Genomic DNA, 18,262 nt, shown 5'->3' on the forward strand with positions numbered 1-18,262 from the left:
TCAGCAGAGAAATTAACAGCAGAGGAAGATATACTATCATTAGTAACCCATGGTTACTGATGTTCTGATGACAAGTGAGATGGGAATTAGGAAATAACTCATATTCAGGGGCACCTGGCTGGCTCAGTCAGTAGAGCCTGTGACCCTTAATCTCAGGGTTGTGAGTTTAAGCTCCACATTGGGCATGGGGCCTACTTAAAAAAAAAAAAAAGGAAAAAAAGAAAATAACTCATTCAAAAGTACCTCTGCTCAGTGGGAGATTTTTATTCCAAATGACTTTTATTTGTACTAAAACTAAACTGAAAGTTGCTTGCTGACACTATAGGTAATTAGTTTTTGCTCTTGGGAGACTTGACATGACAGGTAGAAAGAATTTAGGGAAGTTTCGTGGGGAGATTTTACATATAGGTATTTTCATTTAGTGAGGATGTCAAAGACAGCTTTTCTGTTTGGCATTCCTGATATTCAACACCAGGCCTGCTACTGGTTCTTAATGGATCAAATTCTTCCTTCAGAATGTAGAACACATGCTATGAAATATGCTTGCCATGCATCTGAAGGAGGCAGGCTCCTGAAAGTAGGAAATGTTTCTACAAGGAGAAAAGTGATGTTCAGAGAGAAAGCATAGAGGGCATCAAAGTCTTATCTTCTGAAGTGATTCTCTCATGGAATTACTAAAAGAAGTATTTGGAAGAGAGAATCCCAAGTCCATCTTGGGTCTCACACTGGTTCCACTCTCCTTTATTCAGCAAATTCTACATACTGTGAGATATGTACTTGAGAAACAGAGCCAGCTTCTCAACCCCAAAGGTTCCTGGTGCTCTCAAAAGCAGGACATAAGAAAAGACACATATTGGTTCCTGGGTAAAACAACAGGACTCAACTCACAAAAAATGACAATGGCTGCAATAAGAAAGGTTACCAACAAGCCTGAAATTGTTCGTTTTGGAAATGGAGGTGACAGTTCCTCTGGGACAAGAAGTGTGATTATTTAATTCAATTAAAAAAATAAACAACGCCCAAAATAAGAAAATAAAAGCGCTCAGAGAATATCTTCGCAACTCTGTAATGTGTATCAACTAAATTCAGTTTTCAGTGTTAAAATGGACTAATGACTCTGTTAAAATGGACTAATGACTCTTTGACCTAAGAACTGAGTAGTCACTCAATCAGAAACAAACAAAAAAAATTAAGCAGAAAAACTAGAAAACTCCTCTTTTTATCATAGATTTTCTACTATAAAGCTGACCACCACATCATCCAATGATGGAAAATTCTAGAAACTTTACAAAATTCCTCCTTTTAAAATTTATTTTTTGTTATCAAAGAGAATGTCCAGAAACACTGAGTACTAAAGATCCGTTCATGGCATTGTTTTACAAAAGTTCCTAATGGAGTGTGAATATTTTATTTTCTGATGTATCCTTCACTTATTAATGATGAAGTGGAGGAACTGATGCAATTACTTAAAAAAAAAAAAAATCCAGACAAAAACATCCATTCTCATTCTGAATCTGCTGATTGGAGTGAATTCAGTGGTTACAATAGCACCACTGGCTAAGAATCAACCTCCCCATAGTAGGGAGCTTTTCTGGTCTTCTCATTAGGTCATGAAGGTCTCTCAGATATAGGCACCATGTTTGAAGTCTCACACAAAATGTCCGTGTCACTTAAATTACACAACGTGGCAGTGTTTGTTCATGGGGACATAATCTTGAAAGAAGGGGCACAGTAGAAAACAACCTGTTTGTATGTTATATGTGAGTACATTACTGGACTGTGCATGAGTTTAAGGGCGTTGTAGCCCTCGTTAAAGAGTAATTCCACCAGTGAAGCATCTGTCACTTCCAGTTGCTCCTGGTGCTTAAAGTTGTCTACTCATTTCACCATGTGTTGTAATGTCAGGGCCTTCTTCATCTACTGTTTGGCTCAAATGATTTGAACTGAGTTTAGTTGTCCTTCTCTTCCATCGAAGTTTTATTTCTCAGCCTCAGGATATGTGGGGTACTTGACCGTTTCTATCTTCTCTCGGACTTTGTAGGAGGGATATAGGCCCGTCCTTCCCAGTTTCCTGTTGACACCTTTAGAATAGCCATCCCAATGATTTCCAGCCACACCAATGATATCTCCAGGTTCCATGGGGATTTCATCTGCAGTTCGAGGTTGGTGAGGGTAAATGGCAATCTGGTTGTGGGCATTTTGGCCCCCAAAATAGTAGATGTCATCCAAAGAATGGAAGTTTGCAGAAGCATCAGGATGAAGTGTTTGCATGATTTCGTAAGCAACTCGACAGACCTTGGGAAAGAATGAAAAAAAAATGTTAGTATACATAAAATCTCCTTCATCGCAATCTGAAGGCCCTTGGACAAACAGACTAGGACTAGACCATGACTAGGACTGAGAAGATGAGAAGTAGTAGATTCTAGTCACAGGTTTTCAGTCCATTTGCTCTCAGATATGGCACAAGTCATTCTTCATCTTTGTGCACAATTGTTTCTCTTTTTTTTTAAACATAAAAGATTACTACAACTAAAGTCTCTGGGAGAAAAAAATATATATATACAATGCAAAGTACTTTAAGAATATGAATCAGTTAATTTTAATGAACATTTATTAAGAGTCACACAGTATACCTTGTGTTGGGCACTGGTGAAAGAAAAATGAGTAAGACATCGTTTGTGCCCTTGAAGAATTTAAGGTTGAGCATTAGGATTATAAATACTTAACACATATGCTGCTACTCCCTTCCCCTCCATTCAGTCTCAATCACATACTCTTTTCTTTTTTTTTTTTTTTTTAAAGATTTTTATTTATTTATTTGACAGAGAAAGACACAGCGAGAGAGGGAACACAAGCGGGGAGTGGGAGAGGGAGAAGCAGACTCCCTGCCGAGCAGGGAGCCCGATGCGGGACTCGATCCCGGGACTCCAGGATCATGACCTGAGCCGAAGGCAGTCGCTTAACCAACTGAGCCACCCAGGCGCCCTCACATACTCTTTTCTGCTAGGTTGGACTTGATCTCAGAACTCTTCTCAATAGAAATTCATGTAATTATTGACAACTAGCATTGGCAGGTGAGCTAAAACATATCTGTCATTTCTGTTCTAAAGAGTTTTAAGAGCCCTGAGTAGATATTAGCATTCTAGAACTAAAATAAGATGGCCTAGCTCTTTGGTGAAGATGCATCTACCTGATGCATTTAAGGCTACTTAAAAGATTCCTCTTTCCAAAGAATACCTACTATGCCCACTGGATGGCCGCTGAAATTCCACAATATGAACTTTGTACACTGAGCCTGCAGCTTGGTGATAAAGTTAAACAATAACTACTTTCATGGGGGTATAACATTTTAAGCAATTAATAAATACATTCTTTATAGAGGAAATGGGTTTCAGGAACTTTTCTAAGAATAGGTGAACACAGAAGAGAGAACACTACCATTTTACTTAGAAAATTCTTCCATTATAAATCATTGTGAACAGAGAACTCAAGTCAGATTTTCCCAAATCTCAGTTGTAGTTGTCTTAGTTAATGAAGCTTTATTGTCACTATGCCAATACTTTTGCATTTATTTAAAATGATACTACTAACAGTAATTGTTAACCCGCTCAGTGGAGCAAAATCAGGATTACCCACTAGTCCTTTAAAACTCTGGTATTTATGAAATCAAAAACTAAATGGAGCCGCTCATCCTTAACTATTATGAGCAAATGAAATCTGATTAGGTTAAGCATCACCTTAACTTCTTAAAGAATCTGAATTTCAGGAACTGCAGGGGTGCTTTTCAAATGCTATATGTAATCTGCAAATGAAACTAAGTTTAGAAAATATTTTAAATTTTGCAAATATGGACTAAAATATGAGGAGAGTAAGTGATCGGCCCAAATTCTAGTGCTAGAATTTCAACTAGTCATAGAACCAAGACAATGACTTTGCTTGCAAGTTTGCTACTCCATCAACAAACTAATTTTACATTGGGGATGTGGGGATGTCATGGTACAATTGAGATCACTGGTAGAATACTGAGATTGTAACAAAATAAGGGTCAAAAAGTTTTGGAACGGGAACTCCAAAGTCAGCCGAAGGCCCATAGGGGACAAGCAAAATCAAGTGGAGACTCCGGAGAGGAAGAAACTAAACAATTAAAACAAAGCAGCTCCAATAATAGCAAAGTATAGTGACAATGATAGAGGCTGGTATTTTTGGAGTTTTTGCTGTCAGACATTGTTTTTAGGTATTACTGAATTTAATCCTCTAAGTAGCCCCATAAAATTCTATCATGCTCATTTTACAGATGTCAAAGGTCAGTTAAGGAATTTGCCCAAGGTCACACTATTATTAAGTGGTAGATTCCAGTTCTGAACCTAGGCAGTTTGTGTATGCTTGTTAACTCCTAAGCATATTTCTCTTGTATATCCTGGTCTCCATATTTGGATTGTAACACCAGAAAGAACAAACATAAGGCCAAAGCAAGCCTTGGGCAAACTTGACAGGTTTTTTTTTTTCTTTTCTTCAGTGCCCACTCTTCAATTATCTCTAGCCAGGAATGCAGGAACTTGCATTGCCCTTGGGATGACCACACTGTGGCAATGAGCTCTGATGTATTTCCTCCTCTCCACTATTAATGTCTCACCCTCATAAAAACATTGCCTGCAGTCCCACACCCTTAGGGATCTACTTTCTTTTGGAGGATAATCCTAATAATCAGTTTATATTTTGGTATCCATAAAGTGTTAGCCTGTGGATAACATATGTATTTTCTTAAGCCAAAGAAAAATGAATGGTAGAAATTTCAGACACTGAGGTGGGCTGATATAAGGCCCTTTATCTTTCTCATAATACTGGTGGGTGCTGTTATTATCCATATTTTACAGCTGAAGAAATAAGCCCCAGAAAGATTAAGTGAATTTCCAAAAAAAAAACAGTGGCGGTAGGGGAAGGAGCTAGTAAATGGTAGAGTTACAATGAGAATACTCTCTGGCTCTCCACTATACACTAAACTGTCTTAGAATAAGTACCTAGTACTGTGCCCACATAGTAGGTGCTCAGGAGTACCTGTTGAATGAATACTGCTTCATGCATAATACTAGCCTAGCAGTGGAAATGCAGGTCCATGAGTGATATTTAATCTCTAAGATCCACATATAACATTCTTAGTAGTTAAAAAGATTTCTCTATATTTACCATGGGGCACCTTATTGCAAAGGGCTAGAAAGATGACTATAGTGTTAATGTTTGCATTTAATTACCTTAGGCTTCCTCTCTGGGCTTTACCAATCCAAACTGTGTGGCAGGTAAAGGAAGGCTTTCAGCTGATATCAATACTAAGTTTGATACTGGACAGGTAGCATGATTGAGAGAGGCAAACCTTTCGGTTTGAAAGCAGTGGCTGGCTATATGTAGTAAGTTTTATTTCTTATTTCATGTCAGTGTATCATTTAGAACACCACTAAGCACACAGTGATGAGTAAGAGCAAAAATGTTGCCAAAGGATAAAATACAGATGCAACTGTATTAAAAAAAATTAAAAAGGAGAGGAAGTTCCATTAACCTGAATTTTATCCCTGAGAAGCAACCAGCTGAGTTTATATGAGCCTCCAAAGCCTTATCGGAGCAGATGGGATCTTGTTTTTCTGTCAAAATAGATGGGGCCAGGAGGATCTCCTAGTGTGAGAAGTTGGAAGTAAGTTCTTGTCTCCCTGGGTGATGCTGAGAGATGTGTGCACTTTTCCTGTAAACTCCTTTGTTTTGCTATTCAACGAGAGAACAGTATCTACTATTGTTTCATGGGCCTTACCTCACTGGAAATTCCTATCCAGAGTCATCTGTCGAATAAAATGAATGTAGTATATGATTTTTCCCTTTGGGCTTTCCAAAATCTGATTCAGAAGGTAAGGAGACCAGGTGTATTGTGTGTGGATTTGGAACCAGACAACAAAGAGTACCATGAGAGTGTTGTATTAAGTGTGAAAAAGGAAAGTGTCACAAGGGAAAAAAAAGTAATTTTGTCCTATTGTTATTTTAATGGTTAAAACTACTGAACAATGTTGATTGCTCCTTTAAAAATGCTGATTACCCAAAGCCTTTAAAGTGAGCATCTACAACAATTTCTGTAAATTAGATTCCAGAGTAATAAAAACCGATTCCAAAACCAGATAAGTAGTATTTTTTTTTTAAAAAAACCTTTCTGATATTTTGCCTATTTACAACTAAGTACAACTGAATAACCACTGCTATTTCACCAACTATAATTTCTGTGTTTCATATTTAAGATGGTTTTATTAAATAGGAAAATAAGTGACAAAGTAGATGCTTCGGGTATAGGCAAGAATAATTTGGAATGTGATTGCATAGCTTTCAAAACTTACATGATGTTCTTTGAAAATGTTAATATTGCCTCTAATTTTCAGATTAAATCCTGAGGATTGTTCTCTTCAATTTATGAGGCTTTAGGACAAACTTGGCTTTGAGAAACAGCTCTGATGAAGGGATTCAGAAAACTAAGAGCAACAATAGTAACAAAACTAGAGAGTAAAGTCATATTATTGGCTTAAAAAAACTTTTCCTTTAAGGAGAGAGAATTCCCAGATCTCACTTATAGATATAAAACCAAGAAAGATTAGAAATCCTGAGACTGAGGGGGATGGGTCCAAAATGTGGTGAGGAATCCCAATCAAGGTGCCATGGTATTGGTGCCTGCGGTTTCTCAAACATTAACCAAGTCTTGCATGGCATTTCATTCTTCCAGTATTGCCTACAACAGCTCATGGTCAACAGATAAACTCTTTCTCACTATTGTCTTATAGTGTAATAGTCCTCAAAGGATTGGACATAGGAGACAAAACTGCAGGGTTGTCAAAGCATTACGAAGAAGACATTAACCTCTTTGTCACTTTCTAATAATCTCTTGGAATATGATATTATCATTGAGGAAAGTTTGAGAGTTGGTTGTCCATGTTTTATTCTGGGCTGAGATTTGGTTCTCGATGTTTTATTCTTTTGTCACCCTTCTGGATGTAACACTTTAGTCCTTTTCCATTTCCCAGCATGCCTATGGCATATGTAAGAATGTTCTGCAGATTAATTTCCCTAAAGTCAACACATACACAATTTTACTTGCATTTGTTAAAGCAAAGACTATTACTTATCATTCACCCTTTGGGAATGAAGAGCTTTTGTTTCTGAAAATTTATATTATATGGTGATGTTCTTTTCAATAAGCTAAATAAAAGAGTTGAGGTACGTTGGCACAGAGAAATTGAAATGCTGAATTTACTGGCTACTGTTCTTCTTCTTCTTTTTTTTAAAGATTTATTTATTTATTTTAGAGTGAGGGAGAGAGCATGAGAAAGTGTGAGCCGGGGAAGGGGCAGAGGGAGAGGGAGAGAAAGACTCTCAAGCAGACTTCCTGCTGCGCTCCAAGCCCAACACAGGGCTTGATCTCATGATCCTGAGACCATGACCTGAGCAGAAATCAAGAGTCAGATGCTTAACTGACTGAGCCATCCAGGCGCTCTCTGGCTGCTCCTCTTAACAAAGAATTGTTATACCCATACAATGTACATGATTATTCAGTGGAACCTAAGCATTACCCATGACCACAAGCAGGAGTAACAGAGTCCTTGAACAGCATGTTTCATGCTCCTCCTAAAACATGGGAGTATGTGGTCTGAAATGGGGCCATGTGAAAAAAGATTGCTCAAATAAATACTGTAGAGTCTAACACACAAAGGTACTCCTATACTTTTCCCTTTATAAATAACAACAGCGGCTAACATTGTATTTAATATATTGCTAAATACTATTCTCAGTGCTTTACATATAACTTTTATTTTTTTTTAAATATTTTTTCTTTATTTATTTGACAGAGAGAGAGCACAAGCGGTGGGGAGGGGCAGAGGGAGAAGCAGACTCCCACTGAGCAGGGAGCCCGATGCGGGACTCGACCCCAGGACCCTGAGATCATGACCTGAGCCGAAGGCAGACGCTTAACTGACTGAGCCACCCAGGCGCTCCTATATATAACTTTTTTTTTTTTTAAAGATTTTATTTATTTATTTGACAGAGAGAGACACAGTGAGAGAGGGAACACAAGCAGGGGGAGTGGGAGAGGGAGAAGCAGGCTTCCTGCCGAGCAGGGAGCCCGATGTGGGGCTCGATCCCAGGACCCTGGGATCATGACCTGAGCCGAAGGCAGACACTTAACAACTGAGCCACCTAGGCGCCCCTACATATAACTTCTAATCATCACAAAAACTCTATGCAGTAGGTCCTACTACTGTTTTACAGGCTGGGGAAAAAAAGGTCAGTGATATGCTAACTAATTTGTTCAAATGCCACCCAGATACTAAGTGATCAAAGTTAGATTTAAACCCAGTCTGATTCCAAAGTCCATGTTGCCTCATTTTTGTTCTCTGCCTAGGAGTCAATGGCTTGGCATTTTGATGCTATCAGTGACTTTTTCTCACACTCCACTGGTGATGATGATGAGACATTTCTGGGAAAATTTCGAACAGTTCCAATTTTGGTTTATGGCAAGAGAACCTCTACAATCAAGCAACCAATTTCATTCACAGTGCAAAAATATTGAACTGTACTAAACCCTTTTTTTTTTCTAAAAATATTTGCAAAAAATGCTGGAATACAAGTAAGCCCAGAGATTTATCAGTGAATGTGGAATTATTCCATAATTTCAAATGCTACAGCTGATAGTCATCAAGAAAGGTTTGTGATAATGGCAGTGATCACATTTAGCAAACTGCTACTCAGTATATAAATGTAAGGTATTTTTACTGTTAAACTTTTATTCTGAACCCTCACATAAAATTTTTTGAGGTATTCAAATCTATTTTGGTATATAAGATATTGGTTTGAGTTTTGCTTTGGTTCAAATGAACAAAAGTTATTTCGGATGAACTTTGTCTAACTTATCAAGAGTTTTTAGGAACAATATAATATATAAGCACAAATCTCATTCCTTTGGAGACAAAAAGTTCTTTCAGCACCACTCTTTCCTCATGTGAATGACTTCTCTGAACCTGAGGTCTGGAGAACACCCTGAGGTTGATATGCATAAAATAGAACAAAGTAGTATGAACAATATGCCCCTCAAGCTTGGACAGATTTCTACTATCATAAAGTAATAGAGGTCCCGATTTCTGGGTCAAAATTAGAGTCATGAGGTTATAAGAATCAAAAATTCTATAGCACATCCTTGAAAAGAAAAAAAATAAAAGGATTTTCTTTTTGGAATGAGCCTAATGGTATTATTAAGGAGGGCTGGAAGAAGGAAAGCAAAATAGAGCACATGCCTGTCTCAGTGTCTGCCCACATGTAAGGCTGCTGAGTGTTCAGACATGTATATATTTATTTAATTTTCAAGCTTTATGACTACAGCAGTGATTCTAAACAAAGGTGATTTTGTCCTCCCCACTGCTGTGGGGTATTTGGCAATATCTGAAGACATTTTCAGTTGTCCCAACTTGAGGTAGTATGCTACTGGCCAGGGATGCTGCTGAGTATCCTACAAGGCACAGGACAGTACCTCACAACAAAGTACCTGCCTATAATGCTAAAAGTGCCTAGGCTGAGCAACCCTGGACTACAGGAATAGACTTTAGACAGGCCTAAAATCTAGGCCTACAGAGGTGGTGGTATATCTGGGAAAATGACTCTTGCTTCATCATTCAAACAATAAGCATTCAAAAATGTGTAGAGGTTGTTACTAATCATTTGCACCTGTTGATCAGGTGGGCATATAGCCAGATTCTCAATAACATTTGAGACAGACCAAGTAGTTATAACTCCTCCCGTCTACCCACCAAGAGACTAGAAAAGGGAGCTTCTCAATGAGAGGATCCTTATCCCCGTTAGGAAAAAAACGTCAGCAGTGGATGCCGTCATGGGAACGTGAAAGCCAAGGAAGTTTTCTGTTCTGACTAGGACTATTGCTATGTGACTTCTGCTCTGGGTGGAAAGTTGTATTCTTATTTCATATTGAAGAAACTCATAGCCTTTGCTGGGGTAGGTATCTTTCCAATAATCATATCACCACCCCACTGTGACAATGTGCATTGTCACAAAATAAAAAAACTGTCCATTTCTTTATACTCTCTGAAGTATATTCCCATGAAAATGGTGCGGCCTCCCTTCTCACATTTTCTTTTCTCTGCTTCTTCTAAGCTTTTAGGCAAAGATTTATCTTACATGATCTATATTTCGTGGTAATTACTCTCCAGTTACTTCATGTGAGTATTTTGCTCACTAGATTCTGGACCAGGGTAAGATCTGTTGTAGCTTCAATCACCCTAGAAATCCTCTCCACACCTAATATAATTCTGAGCACAAATAGTCATTTAACAGCTTGTTGAATGAACTAACCCATATATGCACATAAATGAGAGCAGGATAAAACCAACAATAAATGTTTCTATGCTGGTATTCCACTGTGTATACAAGGCTGATTGGACCACTCATAAAAACAAAAACACCAAGCCCATAACATATAATTATCTGCAACAATTAAACTCAAAGAACGATTGTAATATGGTATTGCCTAAATTTAATATACAGTCTCTTGCTTGGTAGAAATGTAACAGGACTTGAAAAAGAATTACATTTACACTTTATTTCCTATAAAGCAACTGAGTGAGACACAATGCTTGGTGTTTAAGCCTCTCAGTATCAGTGCACCGATGTGTAGAAGTGGATGGATGCTGGTTGCATACTGACTATACAAAATCAGAAAGTATTTTTTGAAAAAAGATTTTATTTATTTATTTGAGAGAGAGAGAGCGAGTGCGCACCAGCAGGAGGAGGGGCAGAGAGAGAGGGAGAGAGAATCCTGAGTAGATCATGCACTGAGCACGGAACCCTACATGGGGCTTGATCTCATGACCCTGAGATCATGACCTGAGTCGAAACCAAGAGTTGGAAGCTTAACTGACTGACCCACCCAGGCACCCCTGCAAAATCAGAAAGTATTAAGTAAGCTTACTTACTTGCTATTTTGGTTAAATGCTGTGAACATGCCAGTACTTTAAACAACTCCAGTAGCTGGCTTCAGTGGAGATGTAGTCAACAATTGCTTGTAAGCAACTAAATACCTGAATACCTATTTTTTTTTTTTTGGAGGGGAGGGTATGGAATCTTCCCATTCTTTCACAAAAGAGATCATTCCCAAATATTAGGAAAATTGCACCTGAGTCATGATAACATTAAACACACATACATACATACACAAAACAAAACAACCAAGAACTTCCTGAACTCAATATGACCAAAAAAATATTGGCCATTTAAACATGCCCTACTATCACTTACCTGGGATGAAAAAGTACACACTAGGAAGTCTGCCTGGGAGAGAAAGTGTATATCCAGGATCACACCCCGAAGTGAATTTTCTGTGTATCGATTGTGTAGCCCAGCAGACCAAGAGATAGAGTTATCACTAATAAACTCGTAAGTGGGGTACCTGTAAAAAAAAAGAAATAAATTTGTACATAGTCACTGAAATCACAGTACTCTATCGGGAGGTAGTATCTTACCAGAAAGTCTACCACATGCTCAAATGATTCTACTGTGAATTAAGAGGTTTTAATTATACTCTGTAGTACAGAGTGAATAAATTTTCTCAGGCGTGAGGTAGATCTTCAGACTTAAGTTGCAAACTTAGGGAGTTAAATCAAAATGGGATAATAATTGTACCTGCTTTATATAATTCTGTGGGAATTAAATACACTAAGCAATGTAAAGTGCTTAGAAGAGCACCTGACATGTACTAAATGCTCAATAAATATTAGCCGTGATTGTTAAACATTCTTCTGCAGATATCCACTTGTTTTTATTCCTTACTTCCTTTAGATCTCTGCTCAAATATAGCCTTATTAATGAGGACTTCAGCAATTTCTATCTTTTTTTACCTGATTAACTTCATGACTTTTATTATCATTGGACATATAATATATATTGACTGTTATTTACTGCCTGTATCCATTCCCCACCTTCATCATCCCTAAGTGGAATGTAAGCTCTTTATAAAGAGGCATTTCATCTGCTTTGTTCACTGTATTATTCTTAGTACTTAGAAGAGAATCTGGAATAAAGGATTGATAAATATTTGTTGAGAGGGCAATAGTTCCTATTTGTAAACCCTGAACCATCAGAAGTCCGTTTACATGTCTGTCTCCCACACAGTATTCCCCAAAGGTTGGGACTAGACTTTATTTTTCTTTGCTTCACAGCACCTAGTACCCCACACAATGCTGTGTGAGTAAATACATGAATAAGTGAGTGCTACCTATGTCTGGGACTTTTTCCTAATCCCCTAAAAGCTGCTTCAGATTCTCTTCATTTCACAGCCACCAAGGAGCTTTTTCTCATTGCCTCTAATAATGACTGTGACAGCCAAGTCTCTGAGCACTGTTTCAGACTGGTAATCAGTGTTCCGATCCATTTGGCCTCATTATTTTTGACATTTTGCCCTCTTCAGCCCCAAATCAGGGAGACAAAGGAAATGTCACATTTGTTTTAAAAAGAAAACAACCAAAAAGACTTTTAATGTGATTCTTGTGAAGCTGCATACCCAGGCATGGGGCAGAAACCGCAACAAATAAATATGAAAAGGCTGGAGGATAGAGGACCGAGGGAATCATTAAAACACACCAATACAGGTTTTATCCTCGAATAGACTAACTCTGTCAGCATGGTTTGGGTGCCCAGTGAAAAGAAAAGAGTGATCCTTTTGCTGAGATGTGACACTAACATTAATGCCCTTCCTAACTTAAAGACCCCTCTCCCTGGAATCAAACCAAAGAACACCCAAGTTCCTCAGGCCTTATCTGAGACTGCTTGATGAAGGATACGGAGTTTGGAAAAAACAAACAGAAACAAAGTAAACAATGGAAAAGGGAGATTTTGCATCTCCAATAAAACGTATGGAAATTTCTACACAAACATGCTTCTTTCTTGTCTTCTGACCACAAGTACATCAGCAGAGGCATTACTTTTACTGGTGCTGGTATACAACTCCTACAGCACATTCATCTAACTATACTTCAATAACTTGTTACATGTACATGTATACGCCTACCAGCTGGATACTCCTTGAAATAAGGAGCCACATATTATATTCTATTTCTCTTTGTATTCTAGTGTCCTGTAACTGTGTCTAGCATATTACATTTCAATAAAATAGTGAAAAAAATCACCACCCTTTATTGCTGAGTCTTCATTTCACAAGGCAACCAAACCCTTTACAAAAACTTTTAAATACATTTTTCTTGCCTCTACTCATTTAAACGGAACTAATTTTAGGAGGGCTCATCCAGCATTTTTGATAAAGAGCACACTAAATATGTAAATATTTATTCTGGGAGATTTTTAAAGACTTGTTTCTTCTCCTGTTTCACCCCTGTTCCCAATCTCCACGTCTCAGACTACATTATTGGATTGACAGCTTTAACAGTTTTTATTTCTTTGCCAATGATTCTGTGATTTAAACACTCTAACAGTGAATTACCTAAGAGAGATATCTCCACATTAGCAATGGCTGCCACAGTCAGTGCAGGTGCCAAAATCTCATGGACAAACTCAGTCTTAACCAAGAGAAACCTGAGGTGTAATACCAAGCAGCAAAGCATTAACTGCTCATTTTCACACAGAAATCACATATATAAAGTTAATCTTGACTGCTTTTACAAAAGATAAGCTACCCAGAAAATGGATTCTTCCCTGACTGTGTGAATTCTATGCATCATTTAATTCTTCAGCTCTTCACCCTCTTGAAGCACAGAAGTCTCATAATCACCCTGGACACTATACACCTTGATGAGAGATTAATTCATGTTTTTGGTCTCCTAAAACTTAAATGGCAGAGGTTTTATGGTTTGCTTAGGTATCAAAACTAATCCTGACAGGTCTAAAGCAGAGTTGATTCAGAGTAGAAAAACATCTATGTAAAATAATGAAGTAGAGAAACAGCATTTAAGTTCCTGAGAAAATTTTCAAAATGACTCATAAAATTGGGGTGCCTGGATGTGCAGTCGGTTAAGCATCCGACTCTTGATTTTGGCTCAGGTCATAATCTCAGTGTTGTGAGTGCAGAGCCTGCTTGAGATTCTCTCTTCCTCTCCCTCTGCCCCTCCTGCTCATGCTTTCTCTCTCTAAAATAAATAAATAATAAAAAAATGACTCAGAAAATTAAAATTAAAGGATTTCCAGAGGGGGTAAAAAGTGCATAAAATGCTGCTGCTATGTTTATAACAGAATATGAAAAAAACCCCTGCCTCCTGGACTACCATGGGGAGAGGAGTTACTAGCTGCTGACCACAAAAAGGAAATTCAAACTGTACTATTCCCTGCTGCCAACTCTACTATAAGGGTTGCTTCTTGTAAAAATATCATGCTGCACTATGGATCAAAGTTGTAAGATGTTCATATCCTTTTATCTAATATTTCCAAGTCCAAAAATCTAGCTTAAGGAAATAATGTGGACAATTTTAAGAATACATCATAGCATTATTTATAAGAGTAAAAAACTGGAAATAACCTAACTGTACAATATTAGGCAAATGAGCAAGCAACTGCACATCAATATAGGAGATATATAGTCATTAAAAGGGACATTTATGATGATTAAATTTTTAGGGACCTGAGAAAATGGATCCATTGCTGTATTAAGTAAAAAAGAATTCAAATTATTATATACAATATGATCAACTACTAAAATGGGTAACTATATAAATGACTAAAGGGAATAAGTCAACATTTAAGTAATTGTTGCCACTGAGTAATAGGATTGTGGGTAACATTTTTTCCTTGCCTGTATACTTACCAACTTCCATATCTTTTAATGAGCATGAATTATTTTGCTAATCAGGGAAATAAGAAAGACAGGAAAAAGCTTGTGATGCTTCAAGAACAAGTAAAAGAGTAGATAAAATTAATTTTATTATTTTTTCAACCAAGCTACAAATTTAGTCAGGTATTTTAAAATGAAGGAGCATGGTGAACTATTTCTACTTTGTTTCTAATCGGTCTGGATATCAAACTGGAAAAGTATCTGTGAAGATTTTGTATTGTGTTTTGTGCCCAAATGTTCATTTAATCCCTAACTATAAGCATATAACTTGGCTTATGCTTGGCTGATGAATTTCATGGTCCTTTGTGTGTATGTGTGTGTGAGAGTGTGACAGTGTGAGAGAGTATTTGATAGAGGGAGACTTAAAAAAAAAAACACGCAATTTATATCAGGTTAATTTGGATTCTTAGGAGGGAGAAATAGGATTTAAATTATTATCCAATGATTTGGATAAACACCCACATTACAGTCTTCACTTTAAATATGTTTTTCTTCCCAACTCCTATTTGTGACATAAAAAATGGACCAAGAAATAAATAAATAAAATAGTCAAATAGCTTAAATGAGTAACAGCTAATGAAATGTTTCCAAACCGATGGGATTGAAATAAACATAATTCAATAATTACTGGGCACTTACTAGAGCTAGGTACTGGGTCTAACGTGCTCATAATCCAGTGAGGAAGACAGAGGTAAGCAAGTGCTAAACACTAAGTCAGGGGAATGCACAGAGGAGGAACACTTAGGGATTCACTTAGGGATGATTTCTGGAGTAAATGGTGTCTGAGCAGAACTGAGACTACAGATTCTTCTCCTTCATTTCCTACTTTCACACATTTAATACATCCTTTATTTGTTAATAGTAAATAAAGGCCAATTCTAGGTTAACCTAGATCCTGTGATAAATTCCCAATTAGGATCAGTGTGCTTTATGTATTTTCCAAACACCCTACATTAACTCTATAGCAGCACTACTCATATTGTTCTCCTACTAGATTAGGAATTCCTTGAAAGCAGAGTATCTTGCATATCATGGAATCCCCAGCACCTACCACGGTGCCTGAAATACAGGCATGTTCCATAAATGATGGTTACTGTTCAATACATACTAGAAGCTCTTATTGTTCCACTTATAAAACTTGTCTTCTGATTCTTTACTTTTCTTTAATATAATTTCCAAGTTCCAGAAATTTCTTATGAGATGAAAACTTATATTTTACATATGTTTCAGTTGCCCACAATTGCTAGTGAAGATAGTGAATGCAAAAAGGTAAGCCCCTGGTGTGTTTTATTTCTAGCAGTTGGTTAGTGTTGTGGACTGAATGTGTGTGTCCCCCTAGAATTCCTATGTTTGAGCTGTGACCCCCAATGTGATGGTATTTGGAGATGGGGCCTTTGGGAGATGATGGGGATTAAATAAGGGTATGAGAATGGGGTGCTCCTGACGGAATTAATGCCTTTACAGGAAGAGACACCAGAAAGTTTGCTCTCTCTCTTCCAAACACACAAAGAGGTCATGTGAGTACACAGCAGGATGGCAGTGGCCTACACACCAAGAGAAGAGACTTCAGAATGAAACATACACCTTGCTGGCACCTCAAATATGCTTTGATTATATTAACAGTCACACAAGTACACAGTTGTTTGAATTAAAAAACTGCCATTAATCAGTAGTAATATTATAACAAGAATCACAAGTCATGGGAATCAAGGATTCCTTTCAATTGAAAAGAATCCCAGTCTCATTTAACTCACTTTGTTTTTGCCTCCTTTAATAAAGAAGGGTCGTCCGTGGCCAAATATACTCTTCTTTTATCCACTTGCATTCTTCGAGCAAGAAGCTGAAAATGTTCTTCAACGTGTACCATGTATTCCTCAATGGGATGGAAGGCTGCTTCTGTTCCCACTTTGTCTGTGCGTCTGACATGGACTCTGGGGGGCAGAAGGAGAAAGATTCTGCTGATAGGGTATTCAACTTTATACCGTTATTCATGGTGGCATCATAGACATTTTAAATGAATTTTTCTTTCATTTTGCCATTAGAAAAAAATATTAAAAAATTCAAACAAATATATTCTAAATATATTTGCATGTTAACACAATACAAGGAGAATTAAAAAATAAGCTTCTGAAGAATGCTTTCTTGTAAGGTAATTGGCATATCCAAGAATAATGGTAAAATAAATGGAAGATTCCAGAGTTATACTCCATATAGGGAGCAAAATACCAACCAGCCTTCCATAACAACTGGATATAACTTTTTAAGATTTTTGACAACAAATGATACCAAGATTCACAGTTGTTATTACAGAATATTAAATATATTTCTTGCAACATTTTGATGCCAACTTTTCTTTTTCTTCATGACACCCTATATAGTTACTGTAACTGCCAGCTTGTAGAATTGAAAGTTGTCTGAGGAAAACACAGACCTGCACGGATTCTTCCTATAGCACAATCAAGGCAGGCAAACCTTTTAAGAATTCTTACTATTTTAAGTTCATGGAGACGTTCCAGCCCTTTTGTTGTATGCATAATGAATTTCCTTTTGCTGTTTTCACTCTGTCAAACACAAGCAGATATTGATCTCATCTGTCCTATTCAAAAAAAAGCTCTAAAACTGTAAAATTGGGGACAAAGATTTACATTGCCCTGCACTGAATATGTGTTGACTTCCACAGTACTCTCCTCCCATCTTAGTGCTTTCAAAGTAATTGTAATGAAAATAATAATGGTCAGAGTTTATTTTCATAAATTAAAACTCTCCTTAAATTTGCCCTTCCTGCATCCCCCCTACCAAATTACTAAAACACTATTCATGTATGGGAAAAAGAAAAAGGTAGATTTGTTTCCCCTTAGGTCACAGTATATGGGCAGGCCTTAGGTCAAGCCAAAGGCCAGCTTTTCATTATGAATCTGGAGAGAGGGTCTATTTTCACTGTAGTTAATCTGGTATCTCTGCAGGTATTCTTTCCTTTGCATTCCAGACTATAGTTACAGATGTGAATACCATCGTATGAACACCTTTTCTATCATTTTTTTCTTCCCACTTCCTTTTTTTTTTTTTCAATATGCATGTTTTATTTGAATGCTATAGGACCAAATAGGGAGCTGTTTTTCCTATTCATTATTTTCTGATTTTTAAAAAATTTTTTATTGTTATGTTAATCACCATATATTACATCATTAGTTTTTGATGCAGTGTTCCATGATTCATTGTTTGTGCATAATACCCAGTGCTCCATGCAGAAGTTGCCCTCTTTAATACCTATCACCAGGCTAACCCATCCTCCCACCCCCCTCCCCTCTAGAACCCTCAGTTTGTTTTTCAGAGTCCATCGTCTCTCATGGTTCGACTCCTCCTCCGATTCCACCCCTCCATTCTTCCCCTCCTGCTATCTTT

General features: G+C 37.4%; 1 protein-coding gene across 4 annotated transcripts in view; it reads right to left on the minus strand.

Moving 5' to 3' along the window:
- Positions 1–1,293: 1,293 nt before the first annotated feature.
- The window catches only part of FUT8 (fucosyltransferase 8), a 327,874-nt gene continuing 310,905 nt past the window's right edge, over positions 1,294–18,262 (minus strand). For all 4 annotated transcript variants that reach the window (XM_044918092.1, XM_044918090.1, XM_044918091.1 and 1 more), the window contains 3 exons: positions 16,615–16,791; positions 11,323–11,473; positions 1,294–2,295 (listed from right to left, as the gene is read on the minus strand). In XM_044918092.1, the coding sequence (XP_044774027.1) occupies positions 1,978–2,295; positions 11,323–11,473; positions 16,615–16,791 (646 nt within the window). In that variant the 3' untranslated portion in view covers positions 1,294–1,977. The remainder of the gene's footprint in view (positions 2,296–11,322; positions 11,474–16,614; positions 16,792–18,262) is intronic.

This window comes from Neomonachus schauinslandi, chromosome 9, assembly GCF_002201575.2.
Source record: "Neomonachus schauinslandi chromosome 9, ASM220157v2, whole genome shotgun sequence".
Lineage (NCBI taxonomy): Eukaryota > Metazoa > Chordata > Mammalia > Carnivora > Phocidae > Neomonachus > Neomonachus schauinslandi.